The sequence below is a fragment of the Artibeus jamaicensis genome, unplaced genomic scaffold, assembly GCF_021234435.1.
Source record: "Artibeus jamaicensis isolate MK-2021 breed Jamaican fruit bat unplaced genomic scaffold, CSHL_Jam_final scaffold_369, whole genome shotgun sequence".
In the NCBI taxonomy this organism is placed as follows: Eukaryota; Metazoa; Chordata; class Mammalia; order Chiroptera; family Phyllostomidae; genus Artibeus; species Artibeus jamaicensis.
The window spans coordinates 27,090,677-27,116,424 of NW_026522042.1; the positions used below are offsets into that span (position 1 = coordinate 27,090,677).

A 25,748-nucleotide genomic window follows, 5' to 3' on the forward strand; every position below is an offset into this window, starting at 1 on the left:
AAAACTGGAACACAGTGCATCTGGATTTAGCCTGTGTTCACCCTTGAACACTGAGAAAGTCGTTAGCAAATCAAACCACATTTCCCAAAACGGCTCAATATTCATAATAAGGAAACCTACAAGTTGTGTCTAACAGACTCTTCTTCTGCCAAGGGTGTATAAATAATTATTTTTTTAGCTTGTGTCAAATATTTCCAATCAGCATTAACACAGTGGATTTTCTGAGCTTACTTGTTCAGCATCAGTGACAGCTATTTTCATCATTTGAGACTCTAACCCAAATCCATGACAAACTAATTAGATGCTTTGTGCAGGCACAAGGGATTCTAATGTGTCAGTCTATCCAGTATATTTCTGTATCTCTACAGGTTTTATACAAAATGTGAGTTAGTGAAAACGTATCAATACACAGTCTGTTTTAATAAAATACAAATGTTCCATTTCTACATTCTGTTAAAACAGGAGTGCTATTGCCTATAAAGAATGTACCTGTTTGGTAGATATGTAATACCCTTTTCATGGTTATTTCTTAGAGGATCTAGTGGAGCATTGCATAGATATCCCTTCATTAAAATAAAGAAAATTTGACTTATTATTAAATAAAAGATGAGGTTGATGAGGTTTTTACACTCTCAAAATCCAGATACAAATTTGGCATAACTAAAATTATAAAAATATAGAGGACTTAATTAATGGCACTATGTCAGGTGGTCACCTGTAAGCATTATTATAAAGGACAATAACCTACTGAATAAGCTGGTTGCTGCTTCTTGGCAAATTAATTTGAAGTTGATTAGAATCAAATAAATTAACTCATACATAGGAGAATTGCTTTTATAGTTCTGTTGAGGAAAATAAAGATAACAAAAAGTAGACTTATTATGTATTTTGTAAAAGGCAGAATGTTTTTTTCAATATTCTAACCTGTTTAGAATCAATCTGTGTATAGCTTATGGATCTTAAATATCCGTATATTCTCTGCAATTAGGAAACTGATTTATTGAAAATTTCCAGTTTGCCTTTGACTGTGTCATTAAATCTTAATAATAAAGTCAAGTGTTTTTTAAACCCTTACATTATACTTGAACTTTTGGCAGACTAACTGTAAACAGCATTTTTGGAAAAGACTTTGTAAAATTAACCAGGGACACTGATACAGTCCATTCAAAGAAAACGACCGGTTTTATAAAGATATGTGTTGCAGCAATATATATACTTATGCATATTTACTAATACATGTAGAATTTATTTAAATAAATATGTAACCAAAAGAAATTGAAAGTAAACCAAATGGTTACAAGTAAGGTAATTAGTAAAATAGTGTATGTAGTATGTCCATAGTGGCCTGGTGCACAGCCATCATGAATTATTTCTTCAAGGAAGAAAAGACTAGAGGAAATGCTTTCAACACAGTGGCAAGTGCAAAAGAAGTATGGCTTTAATTTTCTAAATTAATAAAATTTAACAATAAATATGTTAATAAAATTTACAATGATTATTTTTATTATGGGATTTAAAGTAATTTTAATTTTTAAATTTTAGTGAATTTCTAAATTTTCACCAAAAATATGAATTACTTTTTTTTTTAATCTTAAGAAGTGATCAAGAGAAAATAGATTAAAAGGCACATAAAAGAATGTCACCCTGGACAAGTTTGGGAAAAAAATAGATTAGAAAGCCACACAGGCTGATTTGTTACTGCAATTTTTATGTCAGATATTTAAAGAAGAAAAAAGCATAAGGCAATTAGGACCTAAAATTGTGCTAATAGAAGCATGTATTGGAGAAAATATCCAGTTATGGTCCCATTAAGTGATGACTGAGGGCGAGTGCCCTGTGACTGATGCCCCCTCACCCAGGTGCGGCAGTGGAGCTGAGCAGTGGCCTGCAGCAGCCCGGGTACAATCACAGGTGGCCCCCCACCTGCTGGAGACTTGAACAGTTGTTCCTAATGGTGAATATAATGAGCTCAGTAAATGCCAGATAAGCAGTTTTTGCATTTGTGTCCACTCAGCCCTATGCACATGGAATTACATGTTGCAAGGTTATACACACTTGTAAGAAAAATTCTAAAGCATCACTAGTTTCTTTGTTACTAATGCTATGACACATTTCAGTAACAAACAAAATTAGTTACCAAACGTGATCCTGATGTAGTATTTTAAACTTTGCCTCACAGCAACATTATCATCTTTTAAAAAGAATTAGTATAATTGAGATACGTTGTATTTTCAGCTCTTTAGATGAACAACAGTATACTCTAAATCCAGAACTCTGGCAACTCATATTTTCTATATAGTTTATATGTTTTGTAAGAAAGACAATCATGCATTAAGAAACCAATTCTCCCTCTACATGATTATATTCACATTATATTTAGTTTGTATATGAATGTGTTCAGCATATAAGGGCTAAAATATAGTTTGGCATGTTCATCTATAATAGAGCATCATGAATAACTTTATTCTTGCCTTCTGGAAGTTAACTTTTAATTTTTGGAGGGAATATATATGTTTATGAATTATATTTTTCCAAAATATACTTACTTTATTATAAATATGTAGAAATGTACATATTGACATCCTAATGTACTCCAGCATTGAAGCACATATCTGTGCTTAACCTCATACAATACTGGTATTGTGAGCGATGCTAAACAGTAGTTGCAAGTCGAAATGAACTTCAGTCTTCTCAATTTCTGACAATAAAGCTAGATTACTTCCTAGTATTTCTCATTCAGGGACTCTCCAAAGTCAACATGTTCTCATCCAATAATAGTACATAAGAATTTGGAAATACATTTTATTTGCTCAGAGATTTTCATAGGAATCCAATATATTCGAGGTAAATTGCCTGTCTTATTAAATAGTTTTCAAAACCCACACACTAGGATCATAGCGTATAACTGGTAAAGCCCTATGCTGTCAGTTGACTAGGAAAGTAGAAATTAAATTATAGGAAAATAAAACCTACATAATTTTTTTAAGTGTGAGATCAAATAATCTCACAGAGAATTTGATGCAGTGAACTAAGTTCTCCCATGGACTAGAATAGTTGGAAAGACACTATTTGTCATACATTAAAATGAATGAGAACATAGGTAGGGATGAAGCAGAATATCTCAGATTGAGCAAAGAAGCATCAAAATAATATTTTTATTTGAAAACTAACAACGGCATCTTTGGATTTTTGGTTCACTACCCCATCCCTGGATTTCCCAGAGCAGCCTGGTTCATGTCAGTTGTTGGGGTATTAATAGACCCCCCTCCCTTAATTGCCTCTTTCAAAATAGTCCTAATAAATCAAACTATTCAGTGGGTACTATTCACATGCATTTATCCCATCTTCCTCCAAAGAATCAGTCCATTAATAAGAAATTAAAGAAATCAAAGGGAAAGAATGGTTGACTCACTTTTTGCTAATAAGGGTGCCTCAGAGCTTCTGGATAACTTATGGACAGATGACTTGCTCTTTGCAACTAGGGGGACTCTTTCTACCACTCCCACCATCCACAAGTAATCTGCTGTGCAGTCTAGGCCTTTCCCTGAGAGGAATGATTAGATGCCAATGCAAGCGTCCTGAACGGTGACTGGGAGAAACATTGTGTGGCTTGACCCTGTAGTTCAACATTGTGAATGTGGGGCAGGCATCAGAGACCTGGGAAACCCATGCTCTGGGCCCCCCAGCCTTGGCCTGCACAGGAATTGGGACCTCATTACGGAGCTAGCTGCCGTCTCCAACAAGCAAAAACAAAATCCATTATGTAGAAGTAGGCGTGCCTGCTGCTAATTATGCAGACACGTGCCAGTCATGGTGGTGGGATTTACATCTCAAAATCAACACTAGATGGTCCATTGAAAGCCATGTTAAGTCATTGAACACATACAATTTTCAGATGTGACCTCTTTTTAGCAGCTATGCTCACTCGCGCCGGGGCAAGGAATAAAGGATAAAAAGAATTACACGTTTATTAGACTTTTCATAAAAGAAGCAAGTCCCTTAAGCAGGGCTATGAACTATATGTCTTACAAAGATAAAAGGGCAGCATGTCTTCTGGAAAGAACTAAATCATGTTATCTTTTTTCTCTAAATACTGATTATAACATCTAATCTCAACCGAACTGTGTAATAAGGGCATCAGTGATAATGCAAAGAAATTGTTTATCTTGTGTGTGAGACATAGTGGTCTATGGCTTCTCTCTTGATAAATTATAGACCGCTAAGATTAACTATTATGTTCATTTTTAGTAATTTGCTGCTTCTTACACTGCTTCAATCTTGTAAGTTAGAACCCTTTATCAAGGGTAATTGTGAAATTAGGTATAGATTTTTAATATAGGACCACATACTTTTATCAGTGCCATGTGTAGCTCATGTAGTAGATCTCAGAAATGCTCTAACGCCTCCTGGAACCTGTCCCAGACAGCTCACCCCAAAACTCCATGTGGATTCTGCATTCACAGCAGCACCGCCTTCTACGTTCACCATTGAATCCTCAGCCTCCAAAAGAGTTCTTAGTACATCGTAGGCACTCATACAAATTTGATGAGTGAATGCAATGAAATCAAGCATAGTTAATGTACTTTTGTGGTTGTATATTCTCAGTGAGATTGCCTTTCCCATACTGAAAGTGCTTTGCAGATGAGGATCTGGTTTACACATCCAGTCCAACAATAAGCAGGTGGCTATTTTGTGTACCTTCGAGGTCCTCATAGTGTTCTTCCTGAACAAAAACTCTTACCAGTATTGGTTATGGTCAGGCTGTGATGGCTTCTTCTGTGTTGTCATACACGCTACACACAACCCCTGAGATGGCTGAGTGAGATGCCACATAAAAGCCTATACTGAGCTTGTGGAGAACCACAGATGACCTCAGAAGGGGCCCTGCCAGCCCTGACCTTGTGATGCTTATGTGAAGGTGCTTGTGGGAGATTCTTCCTACCACCTTCTGTGACCAGGCCATTCATTCTATTGATCAGAAAATCCCAGTGGCTGCCAAGTCCCTTCAGAATAAATGGCAAGTATTAATTTTGGGGCCTCTCACTGACTGGCCCCAGTTTATCAGTTGAAACCATCTCCTCCTACGCCTCTTCACTTCCTTCTTGAAGGTACCTCCTTTGCTTCAGGCATATGGGCACATTGTCTGTGCCCCATACATACCATTTGGGTTCATACACATGTCTTTATTGAGGCCACCAAGGTCTTTCATCCACTGCACCCAGTCCCAGCTGTAATTACATTCTCAATATTTGTTTGTAAAAAATTCCCCCAATCTGTAAGCCCTGCTCCCACACCACCTCTCCTTTAACATTGCTGCCATTTCCTCCATCACATGCAACCGTTCCCAACACTGTGCTTCTATTGCTGTCACGCCTTAGCCTTGGTTCTGCCACCAGCCTGCCTTTGCTGACGAGCCCCACACACATGGAGGTCAGAAGTGAGGAGTGCTGTGTGTTACCCTGTCCCTCCAGTGCCTGGCCCAGTGGTAGGCATAGATTGGGCACACTAAGATGATGCTTGATGATCCCAACTCTTATTTGTTCCTGCTTTGGAAAATACTCTTTCAAGGGAAAGGTGTAAATTTTAAATTCAACTTGATTTCTTATACAAGGAATTGAGAATTGCTGTCATAAATTCACAGGTAGGAATGTAATTAGCTCAGTCTTAAAAGGGCTAAGATACATCATACCAATTTAGTCCATTTTCCTTTGCCCCAATTGTCAAGCGCATTAGGGTTCTTTCAGTACTTCAGTATTTCCAGTTGGTATACCATATCATTTCTTACAAAGTGATTCATTTATTTCAAAATATTAGGAAAATGTATGGCTTCAAACTTGCATGAATGAAAGTAGTTGAAGTTACTATCTGCAGCCAACATGCACATTATAAAAACTAAGATCTGTGAAGTGAAATTGCAGAATAATTCAATTATGAATAGTCTTCGAATACAAAGAAAAGGATTTGGCAAACTACAGCCCAATGTATTTCCCTTAAGGCCAGTGATAGGGAGCATTTTTTATTTTATTGTAGGTTATTTAACCTAGGCGCAAGTTAAAACTGCTAGCGCAGCAGTGTTAGACTAGAACTCCTAGGAAGAACTTGAAGTGGGGAAAATACACGCTTTGTTTGATTCACAGCAGTTTTGCCTATAAAATTTCATTACATGGCTAATTTAAACCTTCTTCCAGAGACACCTAAGATATTTGCTGCTGTGAAATATGCACACACACACACACACACACACACACACACAGAGTAATACTGTATTTTGCAGTGTATAATGTGCACTTTTTCACCCAAATTTTAGAGGGAAAAGTAAGGATGCATGTTATTCATCAGTAGTACTAATTTTGTATCTACATAAATGTTTTTCATTCTTTTATGTGTGCTTATGCATTAAAAGTATAACTCTAGAAAGCAATAACAATATCTGTATGGAAAAGAACACCCTGGAATACAATAAGTGGCTTTGTTTCTAAATAAAAATAAATAAATAAGTTGAATTAAAAAATTAAAACAAAATATTTTTATCCTGAATGTTCACCCGTATCCAAAAATACGGGTGTGCATTCATTACACATGGCAAAATACAGTAAGTCCAAAGCAGGGTGTCTCTGCAGTACTTCCCTGTTACTTTCTGGGCTTTTTCTATTTTTTTGCTGTTAGGTTGGTAGGTTGGCTTTGCTTTTGTTTGGGTTTTGCTTATTATTTTATTCAGTTTATTCTCTCTCTCTGTGTCCTTTTGATCTAACACAAATATCACTGCTCAGTTGAAATTGCCACTCACCACCCTTATACGTCCCTTTTACCCACCACAATAGCATTGGGAGAAATATTTCTCAAGCTGAATTGCACTCTTCAGCGCTTAACTAGGGGGATGTCCAGACATGTTAAACTGACTTAAGTTACTGATTTTTCTTTTTTCTTTTTAGCTCATATTAGAAATCTGCCAGGTTCATATTCATGAGAAATACCCCTCTATTCTACTATTCAATTTTACCCCATCTTTTCTTTCAAGATCTGGTTCAAACCACCTTTTTGCCCAGATATCTCCCTGGTGAAGTTCCCTTTTTTTAGTTCATGTTGTTATATGCCCAGTTTATGCAAACGTGTAATATTTTTAAGTAACCCAATACTAATTTATAATTTTATACATCCTTTCCATTTCAAACTATTTCTTTCAAGGCAATAGGGTATAAGTACTTTACTTTTTAAAAATCACCTCAACCCCAAAAACTTATCATATGGAGTATATCTAGTGTGTTCATTTTAATTCATTGAAGAATTCAATAAAACAGAAGATTATTTTACTCAAGATACTAGGAAGAAGATAGTTAAATGTTTAACCCTGTGTTTCTGCAAGTGTCTTTCCTTTCAAAATAAGATGCAAAAATGCATTACCCCTTGTAAATTGAAAGTCAGTGATATAGAAGAAAGTCAGTTTCTTCTGTAATTGTTGGCTGCCAAGGAGTGTTCCATGCTATGTACATTGTAGTGGTTACCTATCACCTTCAGTGAGCTGGGCCAGACCCTGGAGGCTTTAACAACACCATTTCACTTGCTCGGGTCCCTGTGACTTGAGAATTGAGGCAGGGTTCATCTGGTAGGTCTGTTGCCTGTGGCGTTGATTGCGGTCATCTACCCTAGTGGCTGGGCTCTGAAGGAAGGTCTGAGGAGACTTCACTCCTGTGTCTGACACCTCAGTGTCCCTTTACGTGGCCCTTCACCCTCCATGTGGCTAGTTTGGGCTTCCTCACGGCATGATGACACCCAGAAATTAGACTTCTTGTACAGAGACTGGCTTCCCAAAAGGAGCATTCTGTCATGAAGGTACCTTACAGCTAAAGGTTTCTGGAGGCCCAGTCTTAAGATGTTACAAAGTTCTCAAGTGCCACTTCTGCTGCACTGTGACGAGCTAATAGGTCATGGCCAAGCCAGATTCAATGGCAGGAGGGAAACAGACATCACTTCTCAATGACTAAAGTGGCAACAATTTGTGAATAATTTTAAGTTATCACATACATTTCTGACATATGTGCCTAGTGTAACTGGCTGGACTAGCCAGCGTTAGCTGCTGCATTGAAGCTGTAGGGTGTTAGTCCAAAAGCTACCAGCTGATTTCTGACTTCTCTGTGGATTTATTGTGGTTTCACTTGAGTTTTCCTCCAAGAGCTCTTTGTCACCTGTCACTTCAATTTACAAACACAGGCTCAAAGGAGGCAAGCATTGCAACGCTTTACACCAAAAGAGGGCTCAGGAAAAAGAAGAAGTTCCATAGAAATTCTCTACTGAATGACATAAGAATGGCTGCTTAATACTAGTTTATTTCATGTAAAGGTATTTCTACCAGCCTATTCTCAATAGGTAGTATACGTTTATTTCTTCAAATTGTGTTGATGATTTTTAAGGACCAGGCACCTTAAGCTGCTTAATCCACTTGAAATACACAGCCCAGATTTACAGCATGACAGGCTAGAGTTCGTCACTGAATCACTGAAAAGAGGAGAAAGGAGAGAGATTAAGTTTGGCCCTTATGCTTAATGTACACAAAAATTACATTTTCCTTGTATGAACTCTAAGGGTAAATGCTGGACATTTATGTTCTCTATCTCCTGACAAATGCTGTCCCAATTTTCAAATTAGGGCAAAAAGAATAGTTTGCTATTGGTGGTGGTGGCGTGTGTGTGTGTGTGTACTGTGTTTGTATACGCCTGTGCGTACATGCAAGGTGGTCTACATAGATAATAGCAAAATAATGAAACACATATTTTCATCAATTTAGCAAATTGACGTTCTGTGTCAAGCTTGTCCGGCCACTATGGGGAAAAACTAAGTCATTGACCAGGATAGTGCATTAACTATTCTTACTTTGACTTTATGCTTTAAAAAAATGGTCCTTACCTACACTATTATTTTTAAAGTATTAGCCGTTTATACAATAGCACAAGATAAGCATGCCTTCCCTGACTTTAGTTATTTTATTTTAAGCCCCATTTCAACATTTTACTCTTTTTCGAGAGAGTATGTATGAGTCTGTGTATGGTTTAATATCAACTTATAACAGTCAAAAAATCACTTTATTTTTCTTTAGAGAAGATGCAAATTAACCCCACCACTTATAAATAAAACAAAGCCAAAACTCCCTTTGTTTTCTGGTTTTCTCTTTCTGAATAAAAAAAAATTGAAGAAAATCTCTTCTCCAATAGGTATCATTTTCACCTTGACTGAAAATGACCTGTGTTTTCAGGGGTATGATAACCCACTTTCTAGAGACTCTTTAATCATTTCACTTTTTTGATGTTTTTGGACAATCTATACAAATGGCCAAGTCTAGTTTCCATGGCAAATTTTCTATGAGAAGGGCTCATTAGAGTCATTTATCGGAGGCTTATAGAACTTAGAAATGGGTCCAATAGGAACTAAACGCACACTAGCAACTCATTTCATTTAGACCATTAAGCACATTAGGTGATGAGGATTTGTCAGTTCCTGTCTAGCCAAATTAAACCAACAAATTAAAAATGAAGGATGCCCTTGCTGCCTGGGAAATTCCTGAGCTTCTTCATCAGAGCTCCCTCTGGGGTCTTGCTTTGCCCTATTGCCTTAAACCAACATGTAGTCAGCAGATCAGAGACATGCTAATAACATCTACCACTGATGAGTTCTGATTTATCTTCATGTAATTGTCTTCAATCAGAACCACTGGGAACACATCATGGAACATTTATAAGTGAAAATAATGTTTCATTTAACAGGAAGCTTGGGCGAATGGGCCTAATTAAGGGGAGGAAAATTAGTTTGTTCAAGTCTATAGGATGAGTAGAATTTAACATGTGAAAAAAAAGAGCTTACTATATATTGGCATAATATGCAGTGTTACTTGAAAAGGATTAATTTGCCTTATATATGGTACCACATGATTGTCTAACCACTATGCTACACACCTGAAACTAATACAAAATAATATTGAATGTAAAAAATAGATCTGTTCCTATGCCAAATTGGAAAAAAAAGTATATTGTTCCTTTTGGTCACAGCGCAAATTTGAAGGAAGACAAAAATTATCAAAATAAATAAAAATTGCACTTACAATGTGAACTGGAAGTCCTGCCTTGTGGTAACTGCATTGATCTTCATGTGTTAGCAGATGTTACAAGAGTACTGGGCACAGAGCCTCGTACTGTATGATAAGGAAGATGAATCCTAGTTGGTCTCCGTCCCCTAGGAGCTCACAGTCTGGCAACAACACACATTTAAACAACAAATCATCATAGCATAATTTGATGAACTATAAAGCTACTGTGGGGTCTAAGAAGATGAAGAGCCTCAGCTGACTTACCTCTAAAGCCAGCAGCTAAGACTTCAAGGCGGGTGGAGGAGGTCCTCACAGACCAAGAGTATCCTGCCAAGGAGCTTGGGTTTGATCTCATAGGCCATGCCAAACCACTGAAGAGTTTTGAACTAGGGATTTCCACGATAAGGTTTCTGCTGGGGGACATTGATTTCAGTGACATGGAGGATCATTGGGGCAAGAAAAGACGATAGGCAAGAAGAGTAGTAGGGAGGCTGCTGGGTGGACTGAATCAGGGAGAAGTAGAGAAAGATTGGTTGATACTCTGTGCCTGGGACCTTCTTCTATCATATCATTTACACCTATCTTATCTTTCTTCATATTTTTTAATTTTTTAAATTTTAATTGTTGTTCAAGTAGTTTTCTGCCTTTCCCCCTGCAGGCCCTTCCCCACCTCCCTCCCGTTTCCACCACCCCTCTGGCGTTTGTCCATGTGTCCTTGATACTTGTTTCTGCAAACCCTTCACCCTTTTCTCATGAAATTGCCTCCCCTCTCCCCTCTGATCACTGTCAGCCTGTTCTCAATTTCAGTGTCTTTGGTTATATTTTGCTTTTTGTTTGTTTAGTTGATTAGGTTCCTGTTAAAGGTGAGATCATATGGTATTTGTCTTTCACCATCTGGCTTATTTTGCTTAGCATAATGCTTTCCAATTCCATCCATGCCATTGCAAAGGGTAGGAGTTCTTTCTTTCTGTCATTTAATCCCCACAATGGTGATCTGAGGTAGCTCATGTTTAGAGCCAGCAACAAAATCTGCAATACTCAATGCAAAGTGAGAATAGGAACTAGTTCATAAAATAGGGGTGGGGAAAATGCCATTGAAAGCACTAAAAAGATACTAAAGCTTCTTTCTTTCTTCCATGGTCTCTTTCTCTCAACTTGTCATGATGTATTTTATTTACTATAAAATGTCATTCTAAGTAAGTAAAAAATTAAAATGTTAAATTATTGATATGAATATTACCATTTACCTGTACAAATGATACAGGTAAATTGATGTAAATATTACCAATGATATAAATATTACCCTTTATATTGTATAATACCAGATTTAAATGTAAGTATAGGAGTATTTGCTTATACACAGAATCATTGAAATTAGGTGATGTACATTCCATGACCCATACATGCGTATGCACTTCCTTCTCACCAGAGCAGTGAAAACGTTGCACAAATCCACTTCACCTATCTCTGTTTCACTTCCCAATATGCACATATTCCACTGACATTCTCTTACTGAAGATAAGAGAAAACTAAGAGGAAGTAGAACTATGGATTCCCATACCTTTCCCTTTCCTTCCAGGTCATCACTTCCAGCATAAGTAGTGTGCCAACATAGGGGAGTCACACGAGTTAAGAAAGGATATGAGAGAATATCATTCATGTTTTTAGGCCATCATTGATTTCTCCTTGAAGCAAATTCTGGTTTGAAGGAGAAGCATAGCCTTCATGGGCTGTCAGTACCCCTGCATTACTCCATCATAAAGATAACCTGCCTACCTTGAACTTGCCTTGAGTCTTGCTCAACTGCCACAGTGCACCATGGGTCCTGCAGGACATAGCCAGTGCTATATGGAGATGAGGCAGCAAGGAACAGAGAACATGTGTATTGTGCATATCTTCTCCACTCATGTACATGTTCCATTGTCCTACTGCATTTCACTTGCAAAAGTAGTTCAAAAGTAGAATTGTTGAGTTCCAAGGTGGCAACAGAGAGCATTAAACCAAGTCTGGGGCCCTCCCAGTGGGGGGCAGTTTTAATTTTGGGCAACCACAGGTCTCAATCCCATGAAGCCCACCCTGACAATGTTATTTCAGTACTTATAAGGGGACTAAGAATAGAGAGCGTATGTGACTTTGTCCATGTTCCTCTCAGGTGGTAGGGAAGCTATGATAGTGTTAAAAAGTTATTCAGGGACACTTGTAAAAGCAGGGTGAAGCAGACTTTACTCAAGGGGGGGCACTCATGGTTTCATAGTAGTGGAGAGAGATTGAGCTCAACTACAAATACAACAAGGAAAAGTGGGAATTTGTTCCCAAGGAGCAGGGTAGGGGTCAGTGAATGGGAAATTTCTAAGAGGAAGCATCAGGAAAAAGGGAAGATTCTGGCAAAACCAACAACAGAATTCCTGCTGAAGACAGGCCAGGGTAATTAGACACTTCCCAGGAGATGGTGGAGGATGAAGAACCTGATCAGATATCTAGGGATATCAGGTAAGGAGTGTGGCAGATTCTGGTTATGCCAGATTCTTAGAAAGATTCTTGCTAAAACCAGACTCTACAGGGAAGGACTTGGGGGCCCAAGATTGGACTTAGTCAAAAAGAGACCTAAAAAGGGTCTAATGAAAATTTGCCAAGGAGGGGATCTTTGGTATAGAGCTTTTCTATCTCCAAACAAGAGAAAATAAAAGGTTCCTACTATGTCACTTAAGGAGAGTAGGTTTCAAAGGACATTTACAAGGGAGAATGGATGGGAGATGCTTAGGTTCTCAAAAGGGATTTGAAGAACTATATGCTTTTAAATATCTTAAGAGCATTAGTAGATATTTTAATTCATGGGTTTTTTAATGAATTTATACATTTGGGTGCCAGTATGAAGAAAAATCTTCATTCTTTCATAAAAGGAGGACGTCAGGAAAAACACAGTTATCATGTGGTGGTAAAAAGGGGAGAACATGAGGCTGATCCAGCTTTTCAGTTTCAAATATCAGATATTGAATGTTAGAAAGTGATATTTTAATGTAATTTTTTTCCAATGCAATAAATATAAAAAGAAGCAGATGTAACCAAGTAGACCAGTTTCCAGGATTCAGGATAGTGGGGAGGGGGTCATGGAAACAGACTGGCAGGGCTGTAGCTCCCTTGCAGTTGGCAGCATAACTGTAATGAGCATGCTTCCAGAGAGCCAATGTATATTATATGAGGTCTCCTGGACGCACACAGACTGCATTCAACTTGTACTTTGACCTGGGACTGTAAGCCAAAATTTTTAATTTTCCCTGTAAACATATGGCAATGCAAATGCATTCAGGGGCCTGATGAGCTTAGATACAGTGGATAAATTTTCATTCAGAAGCAGTACAGGTTCTTGTATCTGACTGTTATTATGTTCCAGGGCTAACGCCTTCATTCACAGAACAAAGCAGCCGTGGGCCCAGGTGGTGTCACCTGAGCTCCGCCTGCTAAGACTGGAGAACAAAAAGGATAATCAGAAGGGAGCACTAGTTTCTTTTTTCCCCTTCCTTCTCCCTTTATCCCTTCCTTTGTTTTTACTCCACTATCCCCAATCTCTTTAAATTCTAGTTTAATTATTACTGGGAAAAAATTAGTCATATTGCATATAGAAAAACCAGTTCAGGGAAAAGAAAGCAAAGCATGCCAAACCATACTTTCTTATTTTATTAGGTTTTTATTTGGAAATGATTATAGATTCTTAGGAAGTTGCCAAATGAAGTACTTGGAGAAGTCGCCTGTAACCTCCTATAACTTGCCTCAAATCTCATAATGGAACTATCAGGCATAACTATATGGTACAATAGTAAAAGCAGGAAATGGACACCAGTACACTCCACAGACTTCCATGCACTCATCTGTGTTTGTGTGTGTGTGTTTCTATACAATTTTATCACATAGGTAGCTTTGTGTAAACACTACCAGCATCAACATGCAAAACTGCTCCATCACCACAAGGACACTCCTGTGACCCCTGCAGAGCCACACCCACACTCCCAAAGCCCTGGCAGCCACTAACCTATTTTCTATGTCTATAATCTTGTTACTTCAAGAATGTTATTTATCTTTTGCAGTCAGCATAATTCCCTAGATCCATCCAGGATGCCGCACATATAACAATAATCCACTTCTTTTTATTGCTGCATACGTCTCCCTTGAATGGATATATAAGCCTGTTTATCCATTCACCTGTTGCAAGACATTGGTTGTTTCTAGTTTTGGGCAATTAGGAATATACTGCCATGAACATTTGGGCATCCATCAAATTGTTTAAAAACCACTACTGCTCACAAGGGAGTGAAGATCTATGATACCATGAGAATTGTTTATGAATATTACATGATTTCCGCTCTATAAGGGCACTAAAATTGAAATTTATTTTTAAAATCATCTGCTGGTATTCCAAGTCACAAAACAAAAGATCAGTTTTCTCTTTCCTGTGAAACAGGCAATGGTTACTTGCATAAATTTCCATTAAATGTCTAAGAGGTATTAGTTTCACTTATACTAATACAATCACATCAATTTCAGTCGAATTCAATACTGTAATAGACAACACACTTATGAAATAACAGCAGGTAAAAGAAAAGCTCTGAGCAAATCAGTGTGTTTCAGAGGAACAGATGAGCAAGGCACACACATGCACATTTACACACAAACACACATCTTACACATATACACACATAATCACTAGATGCTAGGAAAACATAAACTTGAAATCCCTTATTTGCTCAGAGATGGCTCTAAAATTAAGGAGCAGTCCTCATGGATAGAACCATAGAAACAGGGACAATGCTGGCACATTGAATACAAAAAAACTTGGAACATCTGAAAGCTTTCATATAGGTGCCACCACTCTCAGCAAACACACCAACTACTCTTCTCCTACCTAAAAAATCAGTTGTGACTGGTCAAACCACAAAATACAGTGAGATCTATTTCCATCTCAGGATCAGTGAATGAAGTGGTCAGGTTAATCAAAGGCCTAACTGTGAGGTACACTGAACATCAGTGGAAATCATTAATATAACAGTGTGTAATGCACTTGGCACATAAACCACAGGAACTATTCTATTTTCGATCATTTGAAAGCATGTCAGAATATTATAAGAGCTCAGAGTCATTGGATAAACAGTATCCCCTGGTCCCCTGCAGTTATAACTGATCACATTCCGATTTACGGAACATTCACAGACAAAAATATTCTAGCATGTATTGTCTGATGTGACTGGCACTCAGAACTTTGCTTCAGCTAAAAAACTCTGGGGTGCTATATAAGCAGTTAAAGAAATACTTGGCCCATGCATGAGAAATCTTCCAGAAAGCTACAGAGGGAGAGAAAGTATGAGAATTTTCTAATTTATAATTCACCATTTGTTCCTTCTTCTGATATTAAATCCTATATACAACATGCCCCTTGTTATGTAAGCACAATCAACCCCCCAAACGGTCAAAGCCTTGGAAGAAGAGAAACTTGAACGCATGTCTTTCCCACAGTAAGAGCTTGGTTTTTGCGGAGGGAGCACATTCTGGGGGGTGAGCCTTGGGCTGGTTCTTTGTGCTTGCTGGAAACTGGAGTACATATTTTAAAGGAATGAAAACAAAACGAAAGTCATGTTAATTCTCCCTTGTTTAGCTCCAGCTGGCCAGCTTGCAAGCCCGACAGTGTGGTGTGTTCTATGATAAACATTGGAACCATGAGTGTTTAGGCTACAATGTGAGAGCCTATACCTCTATGTACTATCAGTTGCTGAGATAATTTGTCCAACTCCAACAGAACTAGTTTGGAATATGAGCTTCCTCTGCCTCAAACTAAAAAGAAAATTCATGATAGCAATTCCAGTCTGATGTATTTTCTTCCAAGGTCTTGAAAATAGTAAGTGGTCTTTCAGGTTCTCCTAAGGTAAGACCAGTACCAAATGCCAGAAGGGCCATTCTGTGTAGGACTGATTGGAAAACTTGTGGTTTAAAAGAAAATTACTTTTCTTGAAAATCACAGACAACCTTCCCCCACCCCCGTTTTTCATCCCCAGTTTAGTGTAGAAAAATAGATAAACAATTTCAATTCTGCAAAGCCTGTAACCTATTTTCGTGATAGCACGTATTGGCCCCCAAACACAGACATGCTGAATTCCATATTGTTGACTGATTGTACTTTCAGTCTACAGTCTGGCTATACTCTCCCCGGCCTCTGCCCCTCTGTGTGCAGAACCATAGCTTACATTTATCTTCTAAAGCCTCGTATGTCCCCAGCACTGCTGTTTGGGTTTTACATACATTACATGCTTAGCTTTCACATGGTGCCTGGGGGGGGAATCCTAATAATATCCTCATTTTACACATGGGGAAACTCAGGCTTAGAGAGAGGAAGTGATGTGCTCAAGGTCCCATGGCCCAGTGTGCACTAATGCCTTGAACACACTTCCTCCTGCCCTGATCCTCCACTGTGTGCACCTTCTTACCCATGCCCCTGCTGGACTGCACAGTCACGGGCAGCTGGCTCTGTGTCCCTCTGCTATGCATGTGAAAAGCCACAGGGAGCTGTCACCATGAGTTTGTGGTGACTTGGTTCTACCATTTTCTCTAACATTGGTTCTGACCAACTGCCTAGCCATAGATTCCACTATGCCTCGGTATTTTCTCAGTGTCCACTGTTCCCTGTGCCTGTCCTCTTTCCGACCCACTCACAATGGCCTGCAATGTACTCCAAAGAATGAAAGAGATTAGAATAAGCCATCATCTCTAAATCACATAAACCATTTTAACAATATATTATAAAACAGGAAGCAATTCCATATTTCGTCAGAATATGCCAGGCCCCAGTCACTTAAATTAAATAAATTAATTTACTTAATCCTCCAAAAGTCTTCATTTAGGACTAGACAATTCCAGTAACTTTCTTAAAGGGTCCCAGATTAGAAGAAGCAGAGCTGGTCTCCAGCCTCGGGGTCTGGCTTTCGAGCCCACACGCTTGCCCACTGTGCACAGTTTCCTGATTTTGGTGCTCTGTGCTGTTGCAATCCATTGTCACCTTGTAAACATTGTATAGTAGCTATAAAACTATATTTTTGATGGAAATAGTTGAGTCAGAAAGATGTGTGATCTGAGAAAGAAGTAAATGGTCTAATTTTGTGGCAGAAATAGTACAGTATCCATTTGAAAATGCATCGCAGATAGGCGTGGAGACCACAGGCAGTAGAGGGCAGTTCCGGGGGAAGCAGGGTTCCCACCGACCCGCACTGGTAAGAACCGAATGCGGTGCTCTCACACACAAGGGCCATGAACAGCCCGAAGCAAAACTCCAACACACCACTTCTCATCATTTCTGCTGAATATTTGCACACTGTTTCGGACTTTTGACCAAGGTCATTTTATTCTGTGACCAACACCTATTCCTGTGGTGTGGCTATGTGCACAGCCATATACTAAAAAATACTTTGTGTCAGAGTACAATTTGGGGTCGTGTGCATATCATAAGTATCAGGCTCTTTGTTCCTGTCGGCAAGAATCAAATGTCAGTTCAGAAGCACGTTACTTCCCAAAAATTTCTCTGGCTTAAGTTTTAGGTACACTGCTTAACTTAAAAGCAAACTAATAAAAAACTCAAGACTTCCTTATCTTGATTTCATTTTGAAAGGATGATTTTCTGAGCAATAGTATACCACATGACACAGTGTGGGGACTGATGCTTTGGGCGTCAAAAGTTGAAAAGGGAAATACGATATATTTGAGCAGGTTCCTAACAAATAGCTATAATAATTGTATGCTTTGCATCTTCTCTCGACCTTAAGAAACTCTGAATTCTCCTCTCTATATTTTTATTAGAAATGGCCTTGAGATGGGTGAGGAAACTATCATGCTGGAAATGATGAGTGAGTGAAAATCACGTGTCAAGAAATTCAAAGGTTATCCTTTGGTTTATGGTAGCCCCGCCACCTGCCCTTCATCATGCTCGCGGAACTTACATTATTGGTGGCTTCTTTAAAATGTTCAAGGCATGTTAAACTTGAAACCTAGTGAAAATGATACTGTCATTTTTCTTAGAGGAAAATAATTATATCTCTAAATTATATATGTACGTATAAAATTTAGATATTTCAAAGTTCTTTTGCATCATTTTAATTTCAACTATGAATGAATCTAACAACAATGAGAATAATTATGTAAGACTGAATCAGTGGGGATCTATCTGTGCATTTAACTAAACATGTTTTAAGTATAAGAATCGTGATTTTTTTATTCCAAGTATCAAAGGTATTCTTAAATTAATGTTAATATCTTGTCCTCATTTTTATTAAATTTCTTGGGGTGACATTGGTTAATGAAATTATATAGGTCTCAAGTATATAATTCTATACATCATCATTTTTCATAGTAGATAATAGAGTGAAATATCCTTTTACCACTCTTTACACTCATTTCTCCTTGTCTCCTTCAGAGGCGACCCCTATCATGAATATTAGTGCATCCACTTAATCCATATGTTTATATCCCCTCTCTATAGCTTTCTCTCCCTCTCTCTTCATGTATGTGTTTGCCTATGATATCTAGTCAGTGTTTTAAAATTCCCATCATTGGGATCAGGCAGTACATTTCTTATGTGCATTTGCTACTCTCTATTTTGTTTTGGAGAACTACCCATGTAGTATCTGACTAATTTTCTTCAACTGATGAATAGTGTTTAATCTACATGGGTGTCATATGTGATGTGTAATAATATCACTATGTTTTTCCCTTCCCCTATTGCCGATCACTTAGGTTGTTTCCATTGTTTTGTTTTGTTTTTTACTGTGGGCATGAAGACATGAACAGTCCTGTACAGTCTCCTGGGCACAGGTGTACATAAGTACATCTGCGTACTTGTTTCTCTGGAGGCTCCACCCAGAAGCAGAACTGCTGGGTGGTTGGCTATTTGCATTTAAAACATTGCCAGCCATTGCCTCATAGCTCACCCAAGTGTTCCAGTAAATGGCTCCCCCACATACAATGTATGACAATTCTTATTCCCCGGTCCCCTCCCCAACACCAGATGCTGTCAGACTTTCTAGTTGTTTGACAGCGTGTGCAGTGTAAAGAGGAATCTTGTGTCTATTTTTTAGTCCTTCAATCCCTTGATTATCTTTTAATGTGTCCAATAGCCTACATTCTTGATTTTCCTACTGTGCCTCAGTTATATACATATATTTGTTGAACTGTCTTTTGTTTGCTCTTATAATCTCTGTCCCATTGATTTGTAGTGGTTATTTGTATGTTCTGGAAACTAACCCTTTGTAAATTACATGAGTTGCAAATATCTTCTTCTAGAATGTGGCTTGCTTTACAGTTTAGTTTCTGGTGTGTATGCTTTAGTTTGTATTAATAGCGGTTTAATTTAAATGCAGCCAAATGCAGCCAGAATGTGGCCTCTAGCACCACATGGCCAGGGTCATGGTCCTGCTCTGCGGCTTGCTGTCTGTATCACCTCTAGCAAGTTCCTTAACTTCTTTTTACCTCAGCTTCATTATCTGTAAAATGGGAAGATATTACTACTCTTCAAAATTTTGGCATGAAGATCATCTATAAGTCAGAGTATTTCCTGGTGTAAAGCAAGAGCTATCTAAGTGTTAGCTATTAAAATTGGTCCCTCTTAATATATTGTTTAAAAACTCTTTCCTAACATCACTGATTTATGTCCATATTCAAGTTTAAAGGTTAAATGTTACTTATGATAGTCTTTGTGGTACAGTATTCTGACAATATTTGGATTTTGAAATTTACATATCATTATGGTTAAATACATTTGGAATGATTTAAATTATAGCTATATTTTCCTTATAGTGATTTCTATTTTTAAAAATAGTAGTTAGGTAATGAAAACCAATTTTATCTCCTGAAATTGAACATGTGTGTAGTTACAGCAGCTTACAGATAACTTTTATGTTATATTAAATTGAATTATATTATTGGGAGAAAGTTCACCATGAGTAATTCCTAAACACCTGAAATAAGAGTGCCAGAGACACAGGCATAATCCATGTTTATTGAATGAAAAAATACTCTGTTTGCTTTCTAAAAAATCATCCACCTTATGGCAATTTTTAAGAGAAGGAATTAATGCATAAAATTTCTAATTGCAATGAATACCCTAACAGACAGAGTAAATGTACATTCAGAGGAAATAAAATCCAAACTAGATTTTCTTGGGATTTTAATTTTCTGTGATCATTCATACTTTTAATGCATTTTTAACTGTGCAAAAGGAATCAGGAAACTATTTAAGTGATTAATGATTTTTGCCCCAAAGGCAGGTAGTTCTGCTTTGAGAGAATAGTTTCATAGTCACTGCCAACGGTAGTTTTCTATTGTAGTTAAAAAAAATTATTCTTCTTGCTTCTGCTGCATCATAAAATAGAAACATTTTTAAAAGAAGCGAACAAATAGTAAACATTATGTAATTGTAGGAAGTGTGATTTATACATGAAATCAGCCATTCTTGTAGACTGGGCTAAATCTCACAGGATGAGGACAGCTGTGGTGTCACCCGATTTGTTCTGGAGTGACCGAAACATCTAGCTTTGTGTGTGGAAATGAAGATAAAGAAGCAGGAAATACCTTATGAACTCAAATAATGGCACGTTTCTGTGTTACTCAGTGTGACATTTATTCTACAGAAACAACCCTTCATCATCAAAGTTCCAGCTCAACACTGGTTTCTTGCTCATGGTTTGTGTAGTCTAGGTTGGCAGAAACCTTTCTTTCATGTGGTTACTCAGGGACCCATCCAACCCAGGGCTTAGCAGGGTACAGATTAGAGAACCTGAAGATCTCATCCCCACCTTTCATTGGTTGGGGCAGGTGGTGGCACTTGTCCTTCCTTCTCGAAGAGCTTCATAAGACCCTCTCTCTGTGCAAGGGGATGGGGAAGTGTGGTCTTCATTGTGCCTGCGAGAAGAGAATGTGGGACTTAGGTGAGCCCTGGCAGAAGCTTCCAGTGACTTGCTGGATCAGTGCCTTGGGTAGGAAGTAACCTCAGTGTGTTTTTCTCTATCGCTTTAGATGGGAGTTAGGAATATGAGCTTTGGAGTTGAACACATTAGTTTAAACCTCTGCTGAGTCCTTTATGACCCCTGTGATCAAGTTATTTACCATCAATAAGGCTGTTACTGGCCATCTACCAAAATAAATTTGTGACAGTTGTGAATTAGCAGAGCCCTGGTATACAGTAAGCCCTTAGTAAAGGGCTGTGCTGGTGAAAGGAAAGGAGTAGTAAATCCTGGAAGTTATAATAGAACATTTTTATTGTATCAGAAAAATAGTGTGTCAGCTTCCTGGGACTGCCATAACAAATCAGCACAACTGAGTGGCCCAAGAAAAAAAAATTTACTCTCTCACAGTTTGGAGGGCCAGAAGTTTAAAATCCAGGTGTGTTGGCAGGACTGTGGATGCTGTGAAGGCTCCAGGGATGGATCTGTTTTTACCTCTTCAAGCTTCCCACGGCCCCAGGCATTCCTTGGCTTATGGGGGCATAACTCCAATCTCCACTTCCTTTGCCCATGGCCTTCACCTCTGTTCCTTTCCTCTTCTATCTCTCCTAAAGACATTTATCATTTGGACCATCTCATTTGAAGATCTTTAATTACATTTCCAAACCCCCTTTTTTCAATAACAGTCTGAAATATCCAGGCATTTGATGTGGACATATATTTTTGAAGAGAGGGACACCATTCTACCAGCTACAAATATGAAAGTATTTTCTACTTCTCTATTAATACCACTTAGTAAATGGACATGCTCTGCATTTTTTAAAATATTGATTATAGGATTACATCTCTGTATAAAGTGTTAAACTTTGTAGTTAGATGTTACTGCTATATAATGCTACATCTTTTTGATGCAAGAAAAAGTTGCATTGAACCGAATTTGTAACGTTATCATTTCATGTATCTACTGTCTGTAGCTCTCATCATTGTAAAGATATTTTCAAGTTACTCAAATGTACTGGCTGCAGAACATGATATACCCCATAAAAGTCACATGTCTCTTAAGGGACCACTCTTGTATTCATTTATATCAACCATGGCTTTTCTGAACACTAATTTATACCAGAATTCCCTTTCCCCCTATAAATGTATTCAGAAGTTATTTCCAAGGTACAGATTAGAGTTCTAAAACCCACTGGCTGTTGCAAAACTGATGAGCTATTCATAGAATCTACTTGATCAGAGTAGAAGATGCAGTGAAATCAGTGTAGAGAATCATTCTGACATCACTCTATTAACTGGCATCTAGATTTCTCAATTATTGACATATTAAAAGGCGCATGTCAGAAGTATTATCATATATGATGAAAATTATTTGCATTCAGAAATTTTAATTTTATTTATATTTTTGGATAAATCATCAAAATTGAATCTCTGTTGCCCACACAGATGTCCTCAGCACAATATCTTTAACATACCATATGTATGAGCTAGCCTTTCTACTGGGGTTATTTTATACATTGAATGTATAAAGTGAGAACTTGAGAATTGTTTAATCAATTAGTGACAAATAGCTGTAATTTTTAAATTACTTAACTTAAGCTATAATAATCACCTGAAAAGAATAGCTTATCTGATTTGTCTAGAAGAAGGTATAAGTTCACTTTATCTTCTTTATAATGAAAAAGGGAAAAGTGATTTCTTTTTTAGACTACCTTGTAAAGTCTACATGAAACTATTCAGATGTATTTTTAAAGAACTAAGCTTGGGTAGAACTGCATGTATGTAAAAACCATTATAAGGAACAAGTATAAAAGGGGAGGCTTTGTAAAAATTGGGCTGGTCTTCTGAAAATGACTGGATATATCCATTTATAACATGCTAACACCTGTGAATCAAAAGATGTATGCAAAAATGGGTTGAAGTTAAGATTGTATTAAAATGAGATCTCTTTGCTCAGTAAGAAATTAAAGGAAGAGCCATGGAGTCACCATTACCACCATAAAGTGGCTTTGTGTCTTGTGCTTTAGGGCCCTTTCTTTTCTAATCAATGCATTACACCTGTGTGTTCTCTTTTTTTTACAGTTCAGCAGAAGAGCAGTTTCACTGGCAATCACAAGGTAAAGTATACCTTCTTGATGAACACTTACTACATGTATATGTATGGATTAATTTCATTGTGAACTTTAGAAAGAGACATATAAAGATGAATATGATGACACCATGACTCTAAAATTAAATAAAGTTGTTGTGATAGCTCCCAGTTTCATGGGAGTTAAGTTCTCACAACTCCCTGGACACTTCATGTTCTTCATGGATGTGTAGAATTGGCTGGCCTTAGCTTTTAATACTGGTTGACTGAAGATTACAATCTGATATTTAAAGGGAACTTCATATTTCCATGCCTGTGGTTCTATTTTGTTTATCAGTTTATTTTATTCATTACATTCCTCTTATAGATGAGATCATATCATATCTGCCTTTCACTTCCTACCTTATTTCACTTAGCAAAATGCTTTCCAGTTCCATCCATGCTGTCGCAAAGGGTAGGAGTTCCTTCTTTCTTTCTGCTGCATAGTATTTCATTGTGTAAATGTACCACAGTTTTTCAATCCACTCATTTACTGATGGGCACTTAAGCTGTTTCTAGCACTTGGCTATTGTAAATAGCACTACTATGAACATAGGAGTGCATAAGTTATTTGGAATTGATGACTGGGGATTTTTAGTGTATATCCCCAGCAGCAGAATTGCTGCATCAAAAGACAATGCCATTTTTAGGGTTTTTAAGCAAATTCCATACTGTTTTCCATACTGGCTGCACCATTCTGCATTCCCTAATACACTGTTGGTCCACTAGGGTTTCCTTTTCTTCACATCGTTGTGAGCACTTGTTTGTTTATTTATTAATGGTGGCCATTCTGACAGGTGTGAGGTGATATCTCATGGTGGTTTTAACTTGCATCTCCCTGATGGCTAATGATATTGAGTATCTTCTCTTATGTCTATGAGTCCTCTGTAGGTTATCCTTAGAGAAGTGTCTATTTAGACCCTTTGCCCATTTTTGAATTGGACTGTTTGTCTTCCTGAAGTTGAGTCATATGAGTTTTTTTATATTTTGAAGATTAAAACCTTGACTAATGTATCATTGGCAAATATGTTCTCCCATATAGTCAATTCCCTTTTCATGTTCATGATGGTTTCTTTAGCCGCACAGAAGCTTTTTAGTTTGAGGTAGTCACATACGTTTATTTTTTCCTTTATTTCCCTTGACCTAGGAGATACATCAGCAATAATATTGCTCTGTGGGATATCTGAAATTTTACTGCCTATGTTTTCTTCTAGGACTTTCATGGTATCACAACTTACATTAAATTCTTTTATCCATTTTGAATTTTTTCTGGTGTGTGGTATAAGTTGGTGGTCCAGTGTCATTTTTTGCATGTATCAGTCCAGCTCTCCCAACACCATTTGCTGAAGAGGCTATTTTTACTCCACTGTATGCTCATATCCCCTTTCTCAAATATTAATTGATCATAGAGACTTGGGTTTATTTCTGGGTTCTCTATTCTGTTCCATTGATCTGTGTGTCTGTTTTTATGCCATTATCGGACTGTTTTGATTACAGTAGCCTTATAGTATATTTTGATATCAGGTATCGTGATCCCTCCTACTTTGTTATTCTTTCTCAAGATCGCTGAGTCTATCACAGGTCTTTTTTGGTTCCATATAAATTTTTGAAAAAATTTTTCTAGATCTGTGAAATATGCCATTGGTATTTTAATATAAGTATGTTGAATCTATAGCTTACTTTGGATAATGTAGACATTTTAATGACATTAATTCTTCCAATCCATGAACATGGTATATGCTTCTATATGTTTATATCTTAATTTGTTTTTTCAGTGTTCTGTAGTTTTCTGAGTACAGGTCTTTTACCTTCTTGGTTATAGGCATTTCTAAGTACCTTATTTTTCTTGTTGCTATGGTAAATGACTTCTTTTCCAAATTTCTATTTATGATACTTCATTAGGGAAAGTGACCAGAGGGGATGGGTGGAGATAATGGTGGAAAGAGGGGGAAAGGACTAGACAAAATACATGTATGAATGGCCCAAGAACATGGACGACAGTGTGGGAATTGACTCTGGGAATGGGGAGTGGAATGGGTAGAGGAGGGCAAAGGGGGAAAAATTGGGACAGCTGTAATAAAACACCAACAAAATAAATAATCTAATAAAATTAAGAAAAAGATTTAATAAAATTGTTAATATTTATTGCATTATTAAAATCTTTCTTGAGTGAAAAAAAGAAGGAAAGAGAACTTTCACAGAGGTCTTAGGTTAGTATACTTTTGATTTTTAAATGATTGCCTTAAGCTTTAATAGTGACATGTTTGTTTATTGCTTTAAAATATTGTAATTTCAGATGGCCAAAAAGACATCGAAGATGAACTCACCACAGGTCTTGAGCTGGTGGACTCCTGTATTAGATCCCTGCAGGAGTCAGGAATACTTGACCCACAGGATTATTCAACAACTGAAAGTAAGTCAAATGAGAATTCTACTTGAAGACAATTAAAAGAGGATCATCATGCCATCACTTTTCTAATATAATTAATATCATAAGACACAGCTAATAGCACTTCTAGAAATGTTTATACTTGTCCACTTTGCTCCACCCTCATCTACTTCCTTCCCACAGTAC

At 37.5% G+C, this 25,748-nt stretch overlaps 1 protein-coding gene across 1 annotated transcript in view; it reads left to right on the forward strand.

Annotated features, from left to right (window-relative positions):
* Positions 1-25,748, forward strand: part of CTNND2 (catenin delta 2) — an 841,098-nt gene that overhangs the window by 404,699 nt on the left and 410,651 nt on the right. Inside the window, exons 4-5 of the mRNA XM_053657171.1 lie at positions 23,128-23,162; positions 25,470-25,586. Of these exons, the coding sequence (XP_053513146.1) occupies positions 23,128-23,162; positions 25,470-25,586 (152 nt within the window). The remainder of the gene's footprint in view (positions 1-23,127; positions 23,163-25,469; positions 25,587-25,748) is intronic.